Genomic DNA, 25,749 nt, shown 5'->3' with positions numbered 1-25,749 from the left:
TGGGACCGTACAGGACCCCTGGATCCTACAAGTAGTATCCAAGGGGTACAGATTGGAATGTCGAGAGGTTTCCCCCCTCGCAGGTTCCTGTAGTCTGCTGTACCAATGTCTCCCTCCGACAGGGAGGCAGTATTGAAAACAATTCACAAGCTGTATTCCCAGCAGGTGATAATAAAATTACCCCTCCGACAACAAGGAAAGGGGTATTACTCCACACTATATGGTGGTACTGAAGGCTAGGTGAGACCTATTCTAAATCTGAAAAATTTGAACACTTGCAAGGGTTCAAATCCAGATGGAGTCACTCAGAGCAGTGATAGCAAAGAACAAGGGGACTATATGGTGTCCCGGGACATCAGGGATGCTTACCTCCATGTCCCAAAATTTGCCTTTTCTCACCAAGGGTACCTCAGGTTCGTGGTACAGAACTGTCACTATCAGTTTCAAGACGATGCCGTTGGATTGTCCAAGGCACCCCGGGTCCTTACCAAGGTAATGACCGAAAGGAGGATTCGTCTTCAAAGAAAATGGACGACCTCCTGATAAGAACAAGGTCCAGAGAACAGTTGGAGGTCGGAGTAGCACTATCTCAAGTAGTTCTACGACAGCACGGGTGGATTCTAAATATTCCAAAACCGCAGTTGTTCCGACGACACGTCTGCTGGTCCTAGGGATGATTCTGGACACAGTCCAGGAAAAGGTGTTTCTCCCAGAGGAGAAAGCCAGGGAGTTATCCGAGCTAATCGGGATCCTCCTAAAACCAGGAAAAGTGTCAGTGCATCATTGCACAAGAGTCCTGGTAAAAATGGTGGCTTATTACGAAGCGCTTCCATTCGGCAGATTTCATGCAAGAACTCTTCAGTGGGATCTGCTGGACAAATGGTCCGGATCGCATCTTCAGATGCATCAGCGGATAACCCTATATCCAAGGACAAGGGTGTCTCTCCTGTGGTGATTACAGAGTGCTCATCTTCTAGAGGGCCGCAGATTCGGCATTCAGGATTGGATGCTGGTGACCACGGAGGCCAGCCTGAGAGGCTGGGGAGCAGTCACACAAGGAGTGTGATCAAGTCTGGAGAATTCTCTCCACATAAATATACTGGAGCTAAGAGCAAATTTATAATGCTCTAAGCTTAGCAAGACCTCTGCTTCAAGGTCAGCCGGTATTGATCCAGTGGGATAACATCACGGCAGTCGCCCACGTAAACAGAAAGGGCGGCACAAGAAGCAGGAGGGCAGTGGCAAAACTGCAAGGATTTTTCGCTAGGCGGAAAATCATGTGATAGCACTGTCAGCAGTGTTCATTCCGGGAGTGGACGACTGGGAAGCAGACTTCCTCAGCAGGCACGACCTCCACCCGGGAGAGTGGGAACTTCATCGGGAAGTTTTCCGCATGATTGTGAACCGTTGGGAAAGACCAAAGGTGGACATGATGGCGTCCCGCCCGAACAAAAAATGGGACAGGTATTGCGCCAGGTCACGAGACCTTCAGGCGATAGCTGTGGACGTCCTGGTAACACCGTGGGTGTAACAGTCGGTGTATGTGTTCCCTCCTCTGCTTCTCATAACCAAGGTATTGAGAATTATAAGACATAGAGGAGTAAGAACTATACTCGTGGCTCCGGATTGGCCAAGAGGGACTTGGTAACCGGAACTTCAAGAGATGCTCACAGAGGACTAATGGCCTCGGGAGCTAAGAAGGGATTTGCTTTCAGCAAGTACCATGTCTGTTCCAAGAGGAACCGTGGCATCGGCCTTTAAGAAAGGACCTGCTCCAGCAGGGACCTTGTCTGTTCCAAGACTTACCGCGACTGCGTTTGACGGCATGGCGGTTTGAACGCCGGATCCTAAGGGAAAAGGCATTCCGGAAGAGGTCATACCTACCCTGGTCAAAGCCAGGAAGGAGGTGACCGCACAACGTTATCACCACATGTGGTAAAAATATGTTGCGTGGGTGAGGCCAGGAAGGCCCCACGAAAAAATTTCAACTAGGTCGATTTCTGCACTTCCTGCAAACAGGAGTGTCTATGAGCCTCAAATTGGGGTCCATTAAGGTTCAAGTTTCGGCCCTATAGATTTTCTTCCAGAAAGAATTGGCTTCAGTTCCTGAAGTCCAGACGTTTGTCAAGGGAGTATTGCATATACAGCCCTTGTGTGCCTCCAGTGGCACCGTGGGATCTCAACGTAGTGTTGGGATTCCTCAAATCATATTGGTTTGAACCACTCAAATCTGTGGATTTGAAATATCTCACATGGAAAGTGACCATGCTGTTGGCCCTGGCCTCGGCCAGGCGATTGTAAAAATTGGCGGCTTTGTCTTACAAAAGCCCATATTTGATTTTCCATTCGGACAGGGCAGAACTGCGGACTCGTCCCCAGTTTCTTCCTAAGGTGGTGTCAGCGTTTCACCTGAAACAACCTATTGTGGTGCCTGCGGCTACTAGGGACTTGGAGGACTCCAAGTTGCTAGACGTTGTCAGGGCCCTGAAAAAAAAAAAAAAAAATATATATATATATATATATATATATATATAATTCCAGGACGGCTGGAGTCAGAAAGTCTGACTTGCTGTTTATATTGTAGGCACCCAAAAAGCTGGGTGCTCCTGCTTCTAAGCAGACTATTGCTCGTTGGATTTGTAGTACAATTCAGCTTGCACATTCTGTGGCAGGCCTGCCACAGCCAAAATCTGTAAATGCCCATTCCACAAGGAAGGTGGGCTCATCTTGGGCGGCTGCCCGAGGGGTCTCGGCTTTACAACTTTGCCGAGCAGCTACTTGGTCAGGGGCAAACACGTTTGCAAAATTCTACAAATTTGATACCCTGGCTGAGGAGGACCTGGAGTTCTCTCATTCGGTGCTGCAGAGTCATCCGCACTCTCCCGCCCGTTTGGGAGCTTTGGTATAATCCCCATGGTCCTGACGGAGTCCCCAGCATCCACTAGGACGTTAGAGAAAATAAGATTTTACTTACCGATAAATCTATTTCTCATAGTCCGTAGTGGATGCTGGGCGCCCATCCCAAGTGCGGATTGTCTGCATTACTTGTACATAGTTATTGTTACAAAAAATCGGGTTATTATTGTTGTGAGCCATCTTTTTTAGAGGCTACTTCATTGTTATCATACTGTTAACTGGGTTCAAATCACAAGTTGTACGGTGTGATTGGTGTGGCTGGTATGAGTCTTACCCGGGATTCAAGATCCTTCCTTATTGTGTACGCTCGTCCGGGCACAGTACCTAACTGAGGCTTGGAGGAGGGTCATAGGGGGAGGAGTCAGTACACACCATGTGATCCTAAAAGCTTGCTTTTGTGCCCTGTCTCCTGCGGAGCCGCTATTCCCCATGGTCCTGACGGAGTCCCCAGCATCCACTACGGACTATGAGAAATAGATTTATCGGTAAGTAAAATCTTATTTTTTGTTTTATTCTGATTTTTTTCATCCACAAATAGCGAAATGTAAGCATTTAAAATGAAAATATCATTGTTTTGGGACATATTAATATTCGGATGATGAAATGGTAACGACATATACTGCTATAGAATATTATTCTCCCAGACAGAGCCACATTTGTAACTCTTGCAAATTAAAGAGACTGTTCCGAGCCCTCCAAAGTGATCAACTTCAAGGATGGGAATCTGATCCTATCACGTGTGAGGGTATATAATAGCCGGGGATGCAGAAATCCAGTCACCGGCATAAATGCACAGACTGCACCAAGCGGGACCAGTCACCCGTATAGGGTATAGTATGGTATGCCAGCGGTCGGGCTCCCGGCGACCAGCATACCGGCGCCGGGAGCCCGACCGCCGGCATACCGACAGTGTGGTGAGCGCAAATGAGCCCCTTGCGGGCTCGCTACGCTGCAGGCACGGTGGCGCGCTACGCGTGCCACGCTATTTTATTCTCCCTCCAGGGGGGGCGTGGACCCCCACGAGGGAGAATAAGTGTCGGTATGCCGGCTGTCGGGATTCCGGCGCCGGTATACTGTGCGCCGGGATCCCGACAGTCGGCATACTGAAGACCACCCGTATAGACACCCAGTCATCTTTAACAACGCACGCTTTCGTATCTGTATTCCTTGTTACGCCATATTCTAAAGTGATATTGTGCTTCTCTAGGAAAGGATCCAAGGCAGTCCTTCACCATCGCCATCCCTAGATGACCCCCAGCGGCCAGGCAGCCACGCCTCCTCACACCAGAGCAGTAGCGTCTCCAGCTCACCCTCACAACTGGACAACATAGCTGACCGAGTCGGTGAGTAGCTTCTGCATCTGCCGTGATCATGTTCATTATCCGTGAGGTCTTACGCTGCTCTCTAGCTTACATTAGACAGTGGAGCTTCCCAGTTGACATTAGGAGATGTTCTTCTATGGGGGTAATTCAGACCTGATCGGCGTCGCTAGGCTGCGTTTTCACACAGCGGGCGATCAGGTCTGAACTGCGCATGCATATGCACCGCAATGCGAAGGCACAACGGTCCGCAGCGACGGTCAGCGACAGGATGGTGCGAGAAATCAGATTGTACCGGCGATCACAAGAAGATTGACAGGAAGAGGGTGGCAACTGACCGTTTCTAAGGAGTGTCCGGAAAAACGCAGGAGGGACCAGGCGTTTTGTGGGAGGATTCATGATGTCAGCTCCGGCCCCGATCGTTGCAGCGGGTGAGTAAGTCCTGGGCTGTGCAGAGATTGTATAAACTGATGTTTGTGCAGTTCTCCAGCACATACAATCGCACACCTGCGCACACACAATACCCTCCCCCTGTAGGCGGCGACTACCTGATCGCAGGACAGAAAAAATGGCTGCCCAGCGATCTAGGCCCTATGTCCAGAAACCTTGGACCAGTAGGGATGAAGTGTTGCAATAGTTTTCTCTTTATAGCAGCAGTTATATGTTATCAAATATCAAACCCACTGAAATAAGAAGGTGTGATCCAGCAATGTGACTGGTGCTTTGTGGCATGTGTCATCCTTCTCTCACACTCACCAGCTCTGCACCCTCCCTAACCCACCTACATTCCACCATAACCCACCTCCTGGTACCACTTCATGCCTCCCACTACTGTCTATTCATTCCTGAGTCATGTGTTACTGCTCTCTTTTACCTGAATTTCACTCAGTGTAGAACCTCATCAACGCCTCACACCTCGTCCTCTCTCATTGCTCTTTCTCATCCGTATCCGGTCCCTATTGGCTTTATGTTTTATAGTTACCTATTTCTTACTACACTTCCTTCATGCTCACACTCTTCTCATTGTCTCCTCCTTACCCTACTTTCCCTACCTACTCTTTTCTACTTTATCCTTGCTCATTGACCTTATAAGGGCTTGTCATGGCTTTTAGTTCATCCTCACCCGTATTACTGCCTTTTCTCCGTCTTCTCACCCTCCTCTACCTGTACTTACTCCCTCCTCTCCCACTTCTCACTGTGCTTGTGCCATTCTTATACTTTTCTCAATGATCTTCCTTACTCTTCCTCGTCTTCACACAGCACTTCCTTCCTCCTTACCCTGTTATTCCATCCCTTACTCCATCTTCCCCATCTACTTATTGCTATTACTCCCTGATAACTCTCCTTGCTCTCTCCTCACCCTCCTACCATTGACCTCACCGTCTTCTCAATTCCCTTACTCCCTCCTCACCCTCTTCTCATTGCCCTTACTCCCTCCTCACCCTCTTCTCAATTCCCTTACTCCCTCCTCACCCTCTTCTCATTGCCCTAACTACCTCCTCACCGTCTTCTCAATTCCCTTACTCCCTCCTCACCCTCTTCTCATTGCCCTTACTCCCTCCTCATCCTCTTCTCAATTCCCTTACTCCCTCCTCACCCTCTTCTCATTGCCCTTACTCCCTCCTCACCCTCTTCTCATTGCCCTTACTCCCTCCTCACCCTCTTCTCATTGCCCTTACTCCCTCCTCACCCTCTTCTCAATTCCCTTACTCCCTCCTCTCATTACCCTTACTCACTCCTCACCCTCTTTTTCTTCTTCCGTCCATACTTCATATTCATCCACTTCCCTCTTTACGTACTCGCTGATTTACTCCCTCCTCACCCTCTTCTCATTGCCCTTACTCCCTCCTCACCCTCTTCTCATTGCCCTTACTCCCTCCTCACCCTCTTCCCATTGCCCTTACTCCCTCCTCACCCTCTTCTCATTGCCCTTACTCCCTCCTCACCCTCTTCTCATTGCCCTTACTCCCTCCTCACCCTCTTCTCATTGCCCTTACTCCCTCCTCACCCTCTTCTCAATTCCCTTACTCCCTCCTCTCATTACCCTTACTCACTCCTCAACCTTTTTCTTCTTCCGTCCATACTTCATATTCATCCACTTCCCTCTTTACGTACTCGCTGATTTACTCCCTGCTCATCCTCTCCCCTCTTTATTTAATCCCTCTTTAGTCCTGCCTACTTCGCACCTACTCCCTTCTTTTAAACTACTCAGTGCTCTTTACCCATTTTCACACTGCCTTGAATACAACCTCACCCTCTTCTCACTCCTTTCCCTTCCTCGCCTTCACACAGCACTTCCTTCCTCCTTACCCTGTTCTCAGCCCTTACTCCATCTTCCCCATCTACTTATTGCTCTTACTCCATGTTAGCACTCCTTGCTCTCTCCTCACCCTCTTGTCATTGCCCTTACTCCCTCCTCACCCTCTTGTCATTGCCCTTACTCCCTCCTCACCCTCTTGTCATTGCCCTTACTCCCTCCTCACCCACCTATAATTGCCTTTGCTCCCTCCTCACCCTCTTCTCAATTCCCTTGCACCTACTGTACTCCCTTCTTTTCCACTGCTCACTGCTCTTTTTCCATTTTCCCACTGCCTTAAATACATCCTCACCCTCTTCTCATTATCATCCTCACTTCCTCACCTCCCCCATATACCCTTCTCACTCTTTGCTCCTTTCTCCTCCGTACTGTGTGAATACTAGCAATAGGGGAGATATAACGCTTGTGAGAGAGATCCCGTGCTTTCATTGCTTGCTCAGTGACGCTTCTCTTTGTACCCAGCCATGTTACCAAACTCCAGAGACGGAGATATCCCGGAACAAGATTCTGAAACCAGTATAAAGAAGATGTCAAAAGAGAAAGGTAAGACGCATGATTTGGTCCATCCTATTATACTTACAGTACTGGGTTTTGTAAACCGCATGTGTATTACAGCGTGACTATATCATTGGCAGCCACATACAGGTGTATACTGACCTCTCAATCCCCTGTGTATATATTTATAGTTGTAGAGACTGATGTGTGTGTGTGTGTGTGTGTGTGTGTGTGTGTGTGTGTGTGTGTGTGTGTGTGTGTGTATATATATATATATATATATAATGTTCCTTGATTTCTTTAATCGTATCGTAGCACTAAGTAGGCTGGAAACTTGCATTGTGTGTAGTTTGGATATTAGATAAGGTTCAAGGTGAAATCTCATTATCTGCGGCTCGGCAGCCGGCCCCTTGATAAGGAGACATTGTTATGCAATGCACAGAAATATTCACTTGTTCCTGTGATGCTGAGGAATGCGATTAGCCTTTGCTTTTGTAAATGGCAATCTTGACATGGTGCAGAGCCCTCTGCAATTTTCACATGTGATGCGTGCTACATTCTCTACATGCCAATCTCAGGAATCTGTATAGAATCTCGTCAGACGCGCCGGCTGTAATTCGGGCAGATGCTGTGACCGTCTATCTCTGTAACGTCACACTTTGTATTATGGGGTCTTCCAGGAATCTTACAAGTACGGTGTTAGACAAACCCAGTTTATAATGGAGCGGGAGTGCGGTCATTGTATGTAATAGCGCTGTTCGGTACATTTGCTGGTAATATAATCACTCAACTAATGAAACTTGGAAAGTGTAACAGTCTACTTTTTTTAATGGTGTATTCCGACGACCTGGGAGAGATGACGGTAATCGATATTAGCCGGTCACCGACGGGCTCAGCCGTAAGTTCCAGATGCTCGGCCTACTCTTGTGGAAGGTGACCGCGCACACAGGCCGCTAGCTCTGAGCCGCGTCTACTAATTGACCACTTTTACCATCATACTCACTAATAATGACATTGCTTTTCAATGGATTGTTATAGGGCATCGCCCACACGTTCAGCCCACATGCTGTCATATCTGGCACAGTGTCTGTCACGCCGCAGAATGGGTCGCCAGCATTTCTCAGGGACTATATAAACCTCTGGGCCTGATTCAGACCTGAACGCTGATGTTCGTTTTCGCACAGCGGGCGATTATCGATAGGCTGCGTGTGCACCGCAATGCGCACGGGCGTCGCCAAACAACAGGCATCACCGAACAGCGACAAGCTGGTGCAAAAATTTCGTTCACACAGCTACTCGCATGCTGACTGACAGGAAGAGAACATTTGTGGGTGGTAAGTGACCGTTTTCTGGGAGTGTGACGTCAGCTCCGGCCCCGATCAGCCTCTTCTCATCGCACTGTAGGAGTAAGCCCTGGGCTGCGCACACTGGAAAAATCATTCACTTGTGAGTGTGGGGCCAACGAATTTGCAGCTGTCCGCTGACCGAGGGACATTTTCGCACGGAGTATACATGCAATCGCACACTTGCACGGACGGACTTACACTCCCACTTGGGCGGCGACTATCTGAACGCCAGACAGCAACATTAGCAGCCCAGCAATCGGGTCTGAATCGCCCCTCTGATCCGTCATCCCTATTTTTGCACATTTCCCATCATCACCACTTACTGATGTCTGTCTGGTAGTAAGAGGTGTAGTTGAGCTGTGTCAAATCCATAGAAACCTTTCCGCGGCCTTCACCATGAGAGTCTTCTTTCCGCACCCTGCATTGTCATCTATACGCCTCCTCTGCGCATTATTCCCAGGAAAAAGCAGCGTTTACATCTCACGTGACACGTGACGCGTGCCTGCCCGGCGACGACGATGAACTCCTTATCAGACGATCTAAAATAACGACCGGGAGAGCAGCAAAATACTTTTTTATATAAGTTACACAATCTCCCAAATAAATAAGTACACACTCCCTTCCCTTTTTAAAACTTGAAAAACGAAATTTATATGAAGTGAAAGTTTCACCATTTATTAAATGTGACAGGCGAGCGCTTTGTACCGCTGAGGGGAACATCTGTCCGCACATCTGCTTTCAGTAATATCATCTCATGATTTTAAATATTATTTATAGTTCTCCACATCATAAATCGCCGGCTTCGCTGCTAGTTACAATTGTAAGATTTCATTGAAAGCATATTGGGAAGATGTGAGGTTTGCTGGGAGCAGGTAAAGTTTGAGAGGATGTCAATTATCAGCACCCGGCGGAGGACAGCGAGGCTTTAACTCAGTCGGTGGACAGAAATGTCAGTCGGCAAACCTTGATATGGGTTTGTGTGCATTTATACCAGTAGACTGTGATTCGTCTATATATTCAATGGCAGGGCAGCCACTAGGGGGGGACTGGGGGGGGACTGTGATCAGGACAGAGACATTCAGGTATCATATCTTTGCTGAAATCCCAAACGGCCTATAATTATTGCTCAGCGTGAGGTGGCTGCGGCATCCAGGTGCAGATCTATCTGGCAGAGTCGCGCGTTTTCCGTACTTCATACTGTGAAAAATTAACACTTTATCCATTTTTCACGTCTACAGTTTTCGCTACCCGTACATAGACGTCCCTTCACCTTTGAATTAATCATTGCCAGAACGAATTAGGTTGTTTACGGAAAATAAGATAGAACCAGGTGCAAAACACCTGAGACAGCAACAGGAATGTGTGCGATTTGGGGAATCTGCTCTCAGGGGACAGCAATTTATTTTTTTGTATTTGCTTTTTTTTTTTATTACAATTACTTTATCGTAAAGGTGGCCAGATGAAGCTTAAAGGGAGAAAAATAATACTACGCTCAGCGCAGTGAATCTTTTTATTTTTTCCTGTGCAGAATGCAAAACTAATTAAAACAACTTAAAAAGTAATTTTAGGACAACTGTAATCAATTATCTAATTCAGTTTCCAGGCAGTAATTCAGGTATTTTTAAAACACCACACTAATGACTTTCCTCTTTTGTGTCGGCGGAGGAATACGTGGGCAGCAAGATGGATTATTCTGCTCAGAGACTAATTGTAAACTGCACAAAAGCACTTTGTAAAACGCTTGCTTGTTGGTGCGACCCGGACCCCTTCCGGTGACTGGAAGAAAATAGCAAATAATATTGTATATGGCGTTAAGTTGACCTTCTGAAGTGAGGCATAAGGTTTAGACAAAAATAAACAAAGCGCCAGTATAGAGATTCGGATATAAGTTTACAGAGGAATCTGGAACAAGGAATCAGTGTGTTTCAGCAAAGCTTAGCAATCATCTGGCAATTGGTCAGAGTGCTTGGTCTTCTGCTGAGGCTTCTCTATGCAAATGGTAGCCCCTAATGCTGATTAATATGAGAATCACTGGCGCCTACAGTTGTATATCAGTCAGTGGATTGCTTTTGGAAATGAAAGTGTGCCAGATGCTATTTGGATGGTAATTGTTATATATACTTTGAATAACAAGAGAAAGCATTAAATAGCCGTCCGTATTTCACGATGAGTTGGATCTTGAACCGGTGGTGACCTCAGCGTGGGTCTCGGAGACAATTTGTGGTTTTAACAAGAGTAGATTTTATTAATGTTACAGACCATTGGCACAGAGAGGCATTGTAGTGTAATTGTATTGGTCACCCGTAGCACAGCGGGCAGAGAGCACAGATAACAGTAGCAATGCTTCTTATGTGGAGTACGTGAGGGGAGTATTCCCGAGCCTGGGTGCTACAGTCACACAGTACGTGAGGGGAGTATTCCCGAGCCTGGGTGCTACAGTCACACAGTACGTGAGGGGAGTATTCCTGAGCCTGGGTGTTACAGTTACACAGTACGTGAGGTGAGTATTCCCGAGCCTGTGTGCTACAGTATGTGAGGTGAGTATTCCCGAGCCTGGGTGCTACAGTTACACAGTACGTGAGGTGAGTATTCCCGAGCCTGGGTGCTGCAGTTACACAGTACGTGAGGTCTGGGTGCTACAATTACATAGGAAGCGAGGTGAGTATTCCTGAGCCTGGGTGCTACAGTTACACAGTACGTGAGGTGAGTATTCCCGAGCCTGGGTGCTACAGTTCAGTACGTGAGGTTGAGTATTCCCGAGCCTGGGTGCTACAGTTACACAGTACGTGAGGTTGAGTATTCCCAAGCCTGGGTGCTACAGTTACACAGTATGTGAGGTGAGTAATTCTGAGCCTGGGTGTTACAGTTACACAGTACGTGAGGTGAGTATTCCCGAGCCTGGGTGCTACAGTTACACAGTACGTGAGGTGAGTATTCCCGAGCCTGGGTGCTACAGTTACACAGTACGTGAGGGTGAGTATTCCCGAGCCTTGGTGCTACAGTTACACAGTACGTGAGGTGAGTATTCCAGAGCCTGTGTGCTACAGTTACACAGTACGTGAGGTGAGTATTCCTGAGCTTGGGTGCTACAGTTACACAGTACGTGAGGGGAGTATTCCCGAGCCTGGGTGCTACAGTTACACAGTACGTGAGGTGAGTATTCCCGAGCCTGGGTGCTGCAGTTACACAATACGTGAGGTGAGTATTCCCGAGCCTGGGTGCTACTGTTACACAGTACGTGAGGTGAGTATTCCCGAGCTTGGGTGTTACAGTTACACAGTACGTGAGGGGAGTATTCCCGAGCCTGGGTGCTACAGTTACACAGTACGTGAGGTGAGTATTCCCGAGCCTGGGTGCTGCAGTTACACAATACGTGAGGTGAGTATTCCCGAGCCTGGGTGCTACAGTTACACAGTACGTGAGGGGGGTGTTACAGTTACACAGTACGTGAGGTGAGTTTTCCCGAGCCTGGGTGCTACAGTTACACAGTACGTGAGGTTGAGTATTCCCGAGCCTGGGTGCTACAGTTACACAGTGTGTGAGGGGAGTATTCCCGAGCCTGGGTGCTACAGTTACACAGTACGTGAGGGGAGTATTCCCGAGCCTGGGTGCTACAGTTACACAGTACGTGAGGGGGGTGCTACAGTTACACAGTACGTGAGGTGAGTTTTCCCGAGCCAGGGTGCTACAGTTACACAGTACGTGAGGTTGAGTATTCCCGAGCCTGGGTGCTACAGTTACACAGTACGTGAGGTGAGTATTCCCGAGCCTGGGTGCTACAGTTACACAGTACGTGAGGGGGGTGTTACAGTTACACAGTACGTGAGGTGAGTTTTCCCGAGCCTGGGTGCTACAGTTACACAGTACGTGAGGTTGAGTATTCCCGAGCCTGGGTGCTACAGTTACACAGTGTGTGAGGGGAGTATTCCCGAGCCTGGGTGCTACAGTTACACAGTACGTGAGGGGAGTATTCCCGAGCCTGGGTGCTACAGTTACACAGTACGTGAGGGGGGTGCTACAGTTACACAGTACGTGAGGTGAGTTTTCCCGAGCCAGGGTGCTACAGTTACACAGTACGTGAGGTTGAGTATTCCCGAGCCTGGGTGCTACAGTTACACAGTACGTGAGGGGGGTGCTACAGTTACACAGTACGTGAGGTGAGTTTTCCCGAGCCAGGGTGCTACAGTTACACAGTACGTGAGGTTGAGTATTCCCGAGCCTGCGTGCTACAGTTACACAGTACGTGAGGTGAGTATTCCCGAGCCTGGGTGCTACAGTTGCACAGTACGTAAGGGGAGTATTCCCGAGCCTGGGTGCTACAGTTACACAGTACGTGAGGTGAGTATTCCCGAGCCTGGGTGCTACAGTTACACAGTACGTGAGGTGAGTATTCCCGAGCCTGGATGCTACAGTTACACAGTACGTGAGGGGGGTGTTACAGTTACACAGTACGTGAGGTGAGTATTCCTGAGCCTGGGTGTTACAGTTACACGGTACGTGAGGTTGAGTATTCCTGAGCCTGGGTGCTACAGTTACACAGTACGTGAGGTGAGTATTCCCGAGCCTGGGTGCTACAGTTACACAGTACGTGAGGTTGAGTATTCCCGAGCCTGGGTGTTAGTTACACAGTACGTGAGGTTGAGTATTCCCGAGCCTGGGTGCTACAGTTACACAGTACGTGAGGGGAGTATTCCCAAGCCTGGGTGCTACAGTTACACAGTACGTGAGGTGAGTATTCCCGAGCCTGGGTGCTACAGTTACACAGTACGTGAGGGGAGTATTCCCAAGCCTGGGTGCTACATTTACACAGTACGTGAGGTGAGTATTCCTGAGCCTGGGTGCTACAGTTACACAGTACGTGAGGTGAGTATTCCTGAGCCTGGGTACTACAGTTACACAGTACGTGAGGGGGGTGTTACAGTTACACAGTACGTGAGGTTGAGTATTCCCGAGCCTGGGTGCTACAGTTACACAGTACGTGAGGGGAGTGTTACAGTTACACAGTACGTGAGGGGAGTATTCCCGAGCCTGGGTGCTACAGTTACACCGTACGTGAGGTGAGTATTCCCGAGCCTGGGTGCCACAGTTACACAGTACGTGAGGGGAGTATTCCCGAGCCTGGGTGCTACAGTTACACAGTACATGAGGGGAGTATTCCCGAGCCTGGGTGCTACAGTTACACAGTACGTGAGGTTGAGTATTCCCGAGCCTGGGTGTTAGTTACACAGTACGTGAGGTTGAGTATTCCCGAGCCTGGGTGCTACAGTTACACAGTACGTGAGGTGAGTATTCCCGAGCCTGGGTGCTACAGTTACACAGTACGTGAGGTGAGTATTCCCGAGCCTGGGTGCTACAGTTACACAGTACGTGAGGGGAGTATTCCCGAGCCTGGGTGCTACAGTTACACAGTACGTGAGGTTGAGTATTCCCGAGCCTGGGTGTTAGTTACACAGTACGTGAGGTTGAGTATTCCCGAGCCTGGGTGCTACAGTTACACAGTACGTGAGGTGAGTATTCCCGAGCCTGGGTGTTACAGTTACACAGTACGTGAGGTTTAGTATTCCCGAGCCTGGGTGCTACAGTTACACAGTACGTGAGGTGAGTATTCCCGAGCCTGGGTGCTACAGTTACACCGTACGTGAGGTGAGTATTCCCGAGCCTGGGTGCCACGGTTACACAGTACGTGAGGGGAGTATTCCCGAGCCTGGGTGCTACAGTTGCACAGTACGTGAGGTGAGTATTCCCGAGCCTGGGTGCTACAGTTACACAGTACGTGAGGGGAGTATTCCCAAGCCTGGGTGCTACAGTTACACAGTACGTGAGGTGAGTATTCCTGAGCCTGGGTGTTACAGTTACACAGTACGTGAGGTGAGTATTCCCGAGCCTGGGTGCTACATTTACACAGTACGTGAGGTGAGTATTCCCGAGCCTGGGTGTTACAGTTACACAGTACGTGAGGTGAGTATTCCCAAGCCTGGGTGCTACAGTTACACAGTACGTGAGGTGAGTATTCCCGAGCCTGGGTGCTACAGTTACACAGTACGTGAGGTGAGTATTCCCGAGCCTGGGTGCTACAGTTACACAGTACGTGAGGTGAGTATTCCCGAGCCTGGGTGCTACATTTACACAGTACGTGAGGTGAGTATTCCCGAGCCTGGGTGTTACAGTTACACAGTACGTGAGGTGAGTATTCCCAAGCCTGGGTGCTACAGTTACACAGTACGTGAGGTGAGTATTCCCGAGCCTGGGTGCTACAGTTACACAGTACGTGAGGTGAGTATTCCCGAGCCTGGGTGCTACAGTTACACAGTACGTGAGGTGAGTATTCCCGAGCCTGGGTGCTACATTTACACAGTACGTGAGGTGAGTATTCCCGAGCCTGGGTGTTACAGTTACACAGTACGTGAGGTGAGTATTCCCGAGCCTGGGTGCTACAGTTACACAGGTCTGGCTTTTTAATTCAACATCTTAAACTGGCAAAATGCTTCATCTGGGAATAGTTATGAAGGAGTCCGTGGAATATGAACCAGGTATACTATATATTTTGTAAAAATTTATAATGTTGGCATGCAACATGTTGCTTGGCACGTCGGCATTGATGAAATTTCGAGATGATTAGAATGATCTAGTGGTGACTTACCAGGTGTGTCTTCCAGTTCCAGCAGTGATGTGGTGATGACTTCTGGCTCACCTCAAAACCTCTCATTAGTGCCTAACCTCTCCTCCTGCAGCCTTACCCTTACCCTCCCCTTCTGTAGCCTAACCCTCACCCTAATGCCTAACCTCTCCTCCTGCAGCCTTACCCTTACCCTCCCCTTCTGTAGCCTAACCCTCACCCTAATGCCTAACCTCTCCTCCTGCAGCCTTACCCTCCCCTTTTGTAGCCTAACCCTCACCCTAATGCCTAACCTTCCCTCCTGAATCTTAACCCTAACCTTCTCCTCCCACAGCCTAAGCCTCTCCCCAGTGCCTAACCTCCCCTCCTGTTGTCTAACCCTCCCCCTAGTGCCTAACCTTAACCTCCCCACCCTAATTGTAACCAGGGCCGTCTTAACAGCAGTGTAGGCCCCTGGGCACAGCAATGCACTGGGCCCCCTACCCACTCTCCAGCGGTAGGGGTGGGTGGGTGCTATCAGCGGCTGGTAGGGGGTGTTCTATCTTCCACTGAGCATGTAGGACCTGGAGCAGTAATTTCTGCTAATTACTCTATTACTGCACAGGTGGGACTAAACTGTAGAAGGGGGCATTGGGCTGAATGAAGATGCCCTGGTACATGACTTCCAGGGTGGTAGGGGCTGTTTAATACGTAGGGGAGGGGTAGATAGTGGAGTGGGCTTAATATTTATAATTTTCCAGTGGGAGCACAGCTTGCTTGACTGCAGATATCTCCAGTTCCTGAAAATATATTTCTTAGCTTTGAATGGGATAAAAAACGAGAGAGTCCCACCTTTCAGAAGGTTCTGGGGACTTGGGGAACAGAGTTCAGGAGCCGGAGCAATTCACCAACGAAAATTTAAAACTGCATATTAGGCTTGTGGAGCTGGAGCAGGGACCAGCTGCTGGAAGGCTGATATCTCTGGTTCTGGGCATAATAGAGACAAGCTGCCAGTGTCCAGCGAAAGGGGAGAGTCCCAGATTTTGGATTATACCCTCAGAAAAGCTCTAAATCAGACAGAACCTGAGATATCTGGCTGGGAAGAGCAATTAACAGGCTCAGATGGGGTCCACTGCTTTCACGTTGGATATCTCTGGTTCCCCAGGGCCGATTTTCAAAAATCTGGTACCCCTGGAAAGAGGGGACCCTCAGCTATCAGCCTAGGGCCCTTATACTCCTGGGGCCCTTGGGCAAGAGCCCATTGAGCCCATACGAAAAGACGGCCCTGATTGTAACCCTCTACTGCCGCAGCCAAACCTCAACTGTCCTGTACCTGAAGAATGTCGATTGTGTGAACACGTCAACAATCTGCAGATTCGAACCTGTTCAGTGTTGACATATAGCTGTCAGTTTTGTTGTGTTGGATGGTGACGTTGTAAATGAAATTTTTCTGATTACATCCCTGAACCAGGGCCTCCAGGTAGTCACTGACCGATGTCCCTGACTTTGTGCAGCTCACACATTGCTGTACCTCTTCTATACAGCTGGTATTATTTAAAAAGAAAAGTTGTCCGCTTAGTCCCAAACCTTGATAACTTACAAGAAGCTGCGTCTGATTCCCTCATTCATCTGTACTGTGCCTGTGTCTATACACTTTCAGAATCAACGCAACAATATTTCCACCTTGTGTTACACAGCTAGAAAGACTCAGGATCTCAGGTGGACACTGCTACAAGGTAACCTTGTGTTTTCCGCAGCTCAGCCCCCCCCCCCCACACTCCCCCGTTTCCCTAGGGTCCACTTTCAGCAAGGTATAAACAGGAACCAAAAAGGTAGCGGCATCTGGTTGTAATCTGAGTTTCCTTTTTAAAACTTTCTAAATGAGCTGAAGGAAACTGATTATAAAGTGGCGTGCGCTGATTTCAGATAGCAGCGAGTCACATCGCCCGTCTTTGAGATAAGAACTTGACAAAATGTGTAAAATAGATGCAAAACATTGTACTCAAAAAAAAAAAAAAAAAAATTTGAAAAAAAATATTCAGATTACCATTCTCTCTGTTGCGTGCCAAGTGCTGTGCGCATTTCCACTGCGAGCTTTTGGCTTCATTTCAAAAACTGATAAATAATGATGTTTACCGCGGAAACAATTATCCTAAAAAATAATTTGAAAGGACTCGATGCCTTTTTGTTTGCTCACAAAGACCACATTCAATTTATGAAGGGAGCGTTGCATATGGGCAGTGGGAACCCACTTGCATCTAGGAGCCAGTTCTTAGACATTCGCACTTATTGATGTGCAGAAAGCTTATCGCGCGCGCTGCCTTTGAAGTCTGATTTTTGTGACACCGAGCATTTTAATCGCTCTCTTTACTCGCTTGACATCTGCTGGAGCCGATTCGGAAAAGTTTTACGCACCCGCTTTTCTGTCACAGTTCAGTCCCAAAGAGGAATATTGGTGTTTGTGCAAGAGGATCGTAATTGGCAGGGAAGAGGCTTGCAATACGGTTCCAGCACTTAATCCAATTTTATAAATTACTTGCTACATGTCTTTGTATTTAAAAAAAAACAACTTTTTTGTAATTTGGGAAAACTGGTTCATGTACAGCGGTATCCACACAGACATATCCTTTCTGCGCTGCATGGTGCGGCTTGCATGACGCACCTGTCTCAGACTTCTGTATTTAGCGTCTGTGTCGGTGTCTCCGCAGCAACCTGTTCCCCCTCCCTTGTGTCTCTACAGTCGTTTGTGTCGTCCCAACAGTCCTCCCAAAAGTACCCCAACCCTCCTCAGTGGTGCCTATCCCTAACCCTTCCTTCCCACTCCCTAAACCCCCCTACCCCTTGCCGGTACCTTACCATCCCCATCCTGTCCCTGCATTCTAACCCCCCTTCTAATGCCTAAACATAACCCCCCCACAGCATCCAACTAAAACAGTTTTCGGAATCGTGCGTGGCGGCATTGTAGCTATAGCCTCTTCAGTGCACGTTAGATATTGTGCCGAGTGATCCTGGTCCCAATGACAGCAGCACGGAGCCCGTTCGCAGTCACCAGACCGGGCATCAGCTAAAGATCATGGGTTGGGGGAACTCAGAGTTGGGGCATCCCTGAGAGAGGGAGACCATGGCGTACTCACCCCCGTTCCCCTTCAATCCAGCCCTGGCCTACCCTCTGAAGCCCACCCCACCACAGCATGGTTCTGACTTATCACAGGTTTCCCGCTTGTTGTCTTCGCCAGTCTTGCCCCATACCCCCCCGACCCCCCAGTAGCGGCCGTGCTTATAGTGTCCTAAGCACTTAGGATTAGTATTTTTGTATTAAAGGAATTTCCAATTAAGGTCATCGAGGCAATGCGAGACTCGCTCGTATCGGGTCAAAGTATTATATCTTGTGACAATATTGTGTAGCAGGACGCTTAGTGCGTCCAAAAGGGGCTGTTTGGCGTAATTTGAGGACAGGCGTATGTGGACACATCTACTGTGACTGCTCCAAGGACTGGCACAACGAGGTGGTGAGCGAACAATTGTTGCTCCGGAACAGAATCTCTCCGCCTCGGCGATACCACTTTTGTGTGTTTTTTTTTTTGTATTAAATTGCGTCAATAACGGATTTCCATTTCTGTAAAATAAAAAGAAAGGCTAATTACCCAAGTACATGATCTGAGGCTAAATAGGTCAACAACAGGCAGTATACAGTGGAGTCTATTAGACGGGTATATTATAAAAATACTGTATATATAGTACAGGTTGTGTCTTCCACATCCAAAACGCGTGGGACCAGAAGTATTTTGGATTTCGCATTTTTCCGTATTGGAATATTTGCACACCACAATTGTATACTTTGGGGATGGGACCTAAATCTAAACACAAGATACATTTATGTTTCATACACACCTTATACACGTAGCCTGAAGGTCATATTATACAATATTTGTAATCATTTTGTGCATGAAGCACAGCTTGTATACATTGATCCATCAGAAAATAGAGGCGTCGCTATGTCAGTCGAGCTCAAACAATTTTGGATTTCGGGTTTTCGGATATGGGAGACCCCACCTGTACTGTACCACCCAAATTACCTGCGGACACCGCCCAAATTACCTGCGGAGACTATTCAGAGGTCAGTGCGCTTGTCCTAACTTGTGGGTAGTTGGCCTATGTGACGCACCAAGGGTGGAGGTTTGCTTCTGATAGATATTCCCATCATTGCTTTGACTATTCCCAGTGGTACCGGTGAGCGCTCACTCCCATCAGTTCCCGGGAATAATTACCTCAACTCGGTTGCACTGCCGTCCGGATCCTAAAACATCAGAATGTGTAATAAACTCGTCTACACATCGCTGCTAATACTTCCAGCCAAGAGTGTGTTTGCATATAGCGATTGGAGCCGCTGCGCGTGTTCCCATGACATACAGTGAAGTGCGTTGTCTTTATATAGCGCGGTGCCTATGGTGCAGAAAGTGGTAACGTTCTAAAGTGTGGATGTAAGTGTATATAAATACAATTAAGTTTTATGGAGAAGCAATATATAAGGGTTATGGGAGCCAGAGGGGAACGGATGTATTTTATGCTATACGATGGGAATACATCCAGCTTTGCTTACAAATCAAACTGACGAAGAGGCTACAAAACTTATATTTTTCTCTACCTACAACGGATGAATTTATTATCTTCTGTAAATTGATTTTGGACGCCTTTCATTTGCCATTGGTCTTAACTCACGAACAGAACAACCCCACAACGATTTCTGCTCGCTCATCTCTTTCTCGTCTGTCGTTCTGGAATTAAAGACGTTATTTAAACATTATGGGAGATATACTCAGTAATGTCACCGTGGCGGAACCAGGAGGGCAACAATGTCTTCTTATAAACACATAATACTATGCTGTGAGCGCTACAGAATATCCTCTTCATTCCACAGGCAGTATAACAATTATATAGAAATATCCTCTTCATTCCACAGGCAGTATAACAATTATATAGAAATATCCTCTTCATTCCACAGGCAGTATAACAATTATATAGAAATATCCTCTTCATTCCACGGGCAGTATAACAATTATATAGAAATATCCTCTTCATTCCACGGGCAGTATAACAATTATATAGAAATATCCTCTTCATTCTACAGGCAGTATAACAATTATATAGAAATATCCTCTTCATTCCACGGGCAGTATAACAATTATATAGAAATATCCTCTTCATTCTACAGGCAGTATAACAATTATATAGAAATATCCTCTTCATTCCACAGGCAGTATAACAATTATATAGAAATATCCTCTTCATTCCACAGGCAGTATAACAATTATATAGAAATATCCTCTTCATTCCACAGGCAGTATAACAATTATATAGAAATATCCTCTTCATTCCACAGGCAGTATAACAATTATATAGAAATATCCTCTTCATTCCACAGGCAGTATAACAATTATATAGAAATATCCTCTTCATTCCACAGGCAGTATAACAATTATATAGAAATATCCTCTCCATTCCACAGGCAGTATAACAATTATATAGAAATATCCTCTTCATTCCACAGGCAGTATAACAATTATATAGAAATATCCTCTTCATTCCACAGGCAGTACAGGTTGAGTATCCCATATCCAAATATTCCGAAATACCGAATATTCCGAAATACGGACTTATTTGAGTGAAAGTGAGATAGTGCAACCTTTGTTTCTCTGACGTCCTAGTGGATGCTGGGGACTCCGTCAGGACCATGGGGAATAGCGGCTCCGCAGGAGACAGGGCACAAAATTTAAAAGTTTGACCACTAGGTGGTGTGTACTGGCTCCTCCCCCTATGACCCTCCTCCAAGCCTCAGTTAGGTTTTTGTGCCCGTCCGAGCAGGGTGCAATCTAGGTGGCTCTCATAAAGAGCTGCTTAGAGTAAAAGTTTTATTATTTTCAGTGAGTCCTGCTGGCAACAGGCTCACTGCAACGAGGGACCTAGGGGAGAAGAAGTGAACTCACCTGCGTGCAGGATGGATTTGCTTCTTAGGCTACTGGACACTAGCTCCAGAGGGACGATCACAGGTACAGCCTGGATGGGTCACCGGAGCCGCGCCGCCGACCCCCTTGCAGATGCCGAAGTAAGAAGAGGTCCAGAAACCGGCGGCTGAAGGCTTTTCAGTCTTCATGAGGTAGCGCACAGCACTGCAGCTGTGCGCCATTGCGCTCAGGCACACTTCACACCGGCGGTCACTGAGGGTGCAGGGCGCTGGGGGGGGCGCCCTGGGCAGCAATGTTAATACCTTTCTGGCTAAAAAGAATACATCACATATAGTCCATGAGGCTATATGGATGTATTTCACCCCTGCCAGGTCTCAGAAAAACCGGGAGAAGAGCCCGCCGGAATAGGGGGCGGGGCCTATCTCCTCAGCACACAGCGCCATTTTCCTACACAGCTCCGCTGCTAGGAAGGCTCCCAGGCTCTCCCCTGCACTGCACTACAGAAACAGGGTAAAAAACAGAGAGGGGGGGCATTTTTTGGCGATATTATATATATTTAAGCAGCTATAAGGAAACAACACTTATATAAGGTTGTTCATATATAATTATAGCGCTTTGGTGTGTGCTGGCAAACTCTCCCTCTGTCTCCCCAAAGGGCTAGTGGGGTCCTGTCTTCTATCAGAGCATTCCCTGTGTGTCTGCTGTGTGTCGGTACGTGTGTGTCGACATGTATGAGGACGATGTTGGTGTGGAGGCGGAGCAATTGCCGGTAATGGTGATGTCACCCCCTAGGGAGTCGACACCGGAATGGATGGCTTTGTTTATGGAATTACGTGATAATGTCAGCACGCTGCAAAAGTCGGTTGACGACATGAGACGACCGGCAAACCAGATAGTACCTGTACAGGCGTCTCAAACACCGTCAGGGGCTGTAAAACGCCCTTTGCCTCAGTCGGTCGACACAGACCCAGACACGGACACCGAATCTAGTGTCGACGGTGAAGAAATGAACGTATTTTCCAGTAGGGCCACACGTTATATGATCACGGCAATGAAGGAGGCTTTGCATATCTCTGATACTGCAAGTACCACAAAAAGGGGTATTATGTGGGGTCTGAAAAAACTACCTGTAGTTTTTCCTGAATCGGAGGAATTGAATGACGTGTGTGATGAAGCGTGGGTTACCCCTGATAAAAAACTGCTAATTTCAAAGAAGTTATTGGCGTTATACCCTTTCCCGCCAGAGGTTAGGGCGCGCTGGGAAACACCCCCTAGGGTGGACAAGGCACTCACACGTTTATCCAAACAAGTGGCGTTACCGTCTCCTGATACGGCCGCCCTCAAGGATCCAGCTGATAGGAGGCTGGAAAATACTCTAAAAAGTATATACACACATACTGGTGTTATACTGCGACCAGCAATCGCCTCAGCCTGGATGTGCAGTGCTGGGGTGGCTTGGTCGGATTCCCTGACTGAAAATATTGATACCCTGGATAGGGACAGTATTTTATTGACTATAGAGCAATTAAAGGATGCATTCCTTTATATGCGAGATGCACAGAGGGATATCTGCACTCTGGCATCAAGAGTAAGTGCGATGTCCATATCTGCCAGAAGAAGTCTATGGACACGACAGTGGTCAGGCGATGCGGATTCCAAACGGCATATGGAAGTATTGCCGTATAAAGGGGAGGAATTATTTGGGGTCGGTCTATCGGATTTGGTAGCCACGGCAACAGCCGGGAAGTCCACCTTTTTACCTCAAGTCCCCTCCCAGCAGAAAAAGACGCAGTCTTTTCAGCCGCAGTCCTTTCGTTCCTATAAGAACAAGCGAGCAAAAGGACATTCATATTTGCCCCGAGGCAAAGGAAAGGGTAAGAGACTGCAGCAAGCAGCCCCTTCCCAGGAGCAGAAGTCCTCCCCGGCTTCTGCAAAGGCCTCAGCATGACGCTGGGACCTTACAAGCGGACTCAGGGGCGGTGGGGGGTCGCCTCAAGAATTTCAGCGCACAGTGGGCTCACTCGCAGGTGGACCCCTGGATCCTGCAGGTAGTATCTCAGGGTTACAGGTTGGAATTCGAGAAGTCTCCCCCTCGCCGGTTCCTAAAATCTGCTTTGCCAACGTCTCCCTCAGACAGGGCGACGGTATTGGAAGCCATTCACAAGCTGTATTCTCAGCAGGTGATAATCAAGGTACCCCTTCTACAACAGGGAAAGGGGTATTACTCCACGCTATTTGTGGTACCGAAGCCGGACGGCTCGGTAAGACCTATTCTAAATCTGAAATCTCTGAACCTGTACATACAAAAATTCAAGTTCAAGATGGAGTCACTCAGAGCAGTGATAGCGAATCTGGAAGAAGGGGATTTTATGGTGTCCTTGGACATCAAGGATGCTTACCTTCATGTCCCAATTTGCCCTTCACACCAAGGGTACCTCAGGTTCGTGGTACAAAACTGTCATTATCAGTTTCAGACGCTGCCGTTTGGATTGTCCACGGCACCCAGGGTCTTTACCAAGGTAATGGCCGAAATGATGATCCTTCTTCGAAGAGAAGGCGTATTAATTATCCCTTACTTGGACGATCTCCTGATAAGGGCAAGATCCAGAGAACAGCTGGAGGTCGGAGTAGCACTAACTCAAGTAGTGCTCCAACAGCACGGGTGGATTCTGAATTTTCCAAAATCCCAACTGATCCCGACGACACGTCTGCTGTTCCTAGGGATGATTCTGGACACTGTTCAGAAAAAGGTATTTCTTCCGGAGGAGAAAGCCAGGGAGTTATCCGAACTCGTCAGGAACCTCCTAAAACCAGGGACAGTGTCTGTGCATCAATGCACAAGAGTCCTGGGAAAAATGGTGGCTTCTTACGAAGCGATTCCATTCGGCAGATTCCATGCACGAATTTTTCAGTGGGATCTGCTAGACAAATGGTCCGGATCGCATCTGCAGATGCATCAGCGGATAAAATTGTCGACAAGGACAAGGGTCTCTCTGCTATGGTGGTTGCAGAGTGCTCATCTGTTAGAGGGCCGCAGATTCGGCATACAGAACTGGGTCCTAGTGACCACGGATGCCAGCCTGAGAGGCTGGGGAGCGGTCACACAAGGAAGAAACTTCCAGGGCGTGTGGTCAAGCCTGGAAACGTCTCTTCACATAAATATACTGGAACTAAGAGCAATCTACAATGCTCTAAGCCTGGCAAAACCTCTGCTTCAGGGTCAGCCGGTGTTGATCCAGTCGGACAACATCACGGCAGTCGCCCACGTAAACAGACAGGGCGGCACAAGAAGCAGGAGGGCAATGGCAGAAGCTGCAAGGATTCTTCGCTGGGCGGAAAATCATGTGATAGCACTGTCAGAGAAGTCTTCCACATGATTGTAGTCCATTGGGAAAGACCAATGGTGGACATGATGGCATCCCGCCTCAACAAAAAATTGGACAGGTATTGCGCCAGGTCAAGAGACCCTCAGGCAATAGCTGTGGACGCTCTGGTAACACCGTGGGTGTACCAGTCAGTGTATGTGTTCCCTCCTCTGCCTCTCATACCCAAGGTACTGAGAATTATACGGCAAAGGGGAGTAAGAATGATACTAGTGGCTCCGGACTGGCCAAGAAGGACTTGGTACCCGGAACTTCAGGAGATGCTCACGGAAGATCCGTGGCCTCTACCTCTAAGAAGGGATCTGCTTCAGCAGGGACCGTGTCTATTCCAAGACTTACCGCGGCTGCGTTTGACGGCATGGCGGTTGAACGTCGGATCCTAAGGGAAAAAGGCATTCCGGAAGAGGTCATCCCTACCCTGGTCAAAGCCAGGAAGGAGGTGACTGCACAACATTATCACCGCATTTGGAGAAAATATGTTGCATGGTGTGAGGCCAGGAAGGCCCCGACAGAGGAATTTCAACTGGGTCGATTCCTACATTTCCTGCAAACAGGATTATCTATGGGCCTCAAATTAGGGTCCATTAAGGTTCAAATTTCGGCCCTGTCGGTTTTCTTCCAGAAAGAATTGGCTTCAGTTCCTGAAGTCCAGACTTTTGTAAAAGGAGTACTACATATACAACTGGCCCTGGCTTCAGCCAGGAGAGTGTCGGAATTGGCGGCTTTATCGTATAAAAGCCCATATCTGATTTTCCATTCGGACAGGGCAGAACTGCGGACGCGTCCTCATTTTCTGCCTAAGGTGGTATCAGCGTTTCACCTGAACCAGCCTATTGTGGTGCCTGCGGCTACTAGCGATTTGGAGGATTCCAAGTTGCTGGACGTTGTCAGAGCATTGAAAATATATATTTCAAGGACGGCTGGAGTCAGAAAATCTGACTCGCTGTTTATACTGTATGCACCCAACAAGCTGGGTGCTCCTGCTTCTAAGCAGACGATTGCTCGTTGGATTTGTAGCACAATTCAACTGGCACATTCTGTGGCAGGCCTGCCACAGCCTACATCTGTCAATGCCCACTCCACAAGGAAGGTGGGCTCATCTTGGGCGGCTGCCCGAGGGGTCTCGGCATTACAACTCTGCCGAGCAGCTACGTGGTCAGGGGAGAACACGTTTGTAAAATTCTACAAATTTGATACCCTGGCTAAGGAGGACCTGGAGTTCTCTCATTCGGTGCTGCAGAGTCATCCGCACTCTCCCGCCCGTTTGGGAGCTTTGGTATAATCCCCATGGTCCTGACGGAGTCCACAGCATCCACTAGGACGTCAGAGAAAATAAGAATTTACTCACCGGTAATTCTATTTCTCATAGTCCGTAGTGGATGCTGGGCGCCCATCCCAAGTGCGGATTGTCTGCA

At 48.2% G+C, this 25,749-nt stretch overlaps 1 protein-coding gene across 6 annotated transcripts in view; it reads left to right on the top strand.

Moving 5' to 3' along the window:
• DACH2 (dachshund family transcription factor 2) overlaps positions 1 to 25,749 on the top strand; it is a 731,638-nt gene that overhangs the window by 499,203 nt on the left and 206,686 nt on the right. For all 6 annotated transcript variants that reach the window (XM_063938387.1, XM_063938386.1, XM_063938385.1 and 3 more), the window contains 2 exons: positions 4,124 to 4,259; positions 7,015 to 7,095. In XM_063938387.1, the coding sequence (XP_063794457.1) occupies positions 4,124 to 4,259; positions 7,015 to 7,095 (217 nt within the window). The remainder of the gene's footprint in view (positions 1 to 4,123; positions 4,260 to 7,014; positions 7,096 to 25,749) is intronic.

Source organism: Pseudophryne corroboree, chromosome 8, assembly GCF_028390025.1.
Source record: "Pseudophryne corroboree isolate aPseCor3 chromosome 8, aPseCor3.hap2, whole genome shotgun sequence".
NCBI classification, from domain to species: domain Eukaryota; kingdom Metazoa; phylum Chordata; class Amphibia; order Anura; family Myobatrachidae; genus Pseudophryne; species Pseudophryne corroboree.
This window is presented reverse-complemented; position numbering and strand designations above follow the sequence as displayed.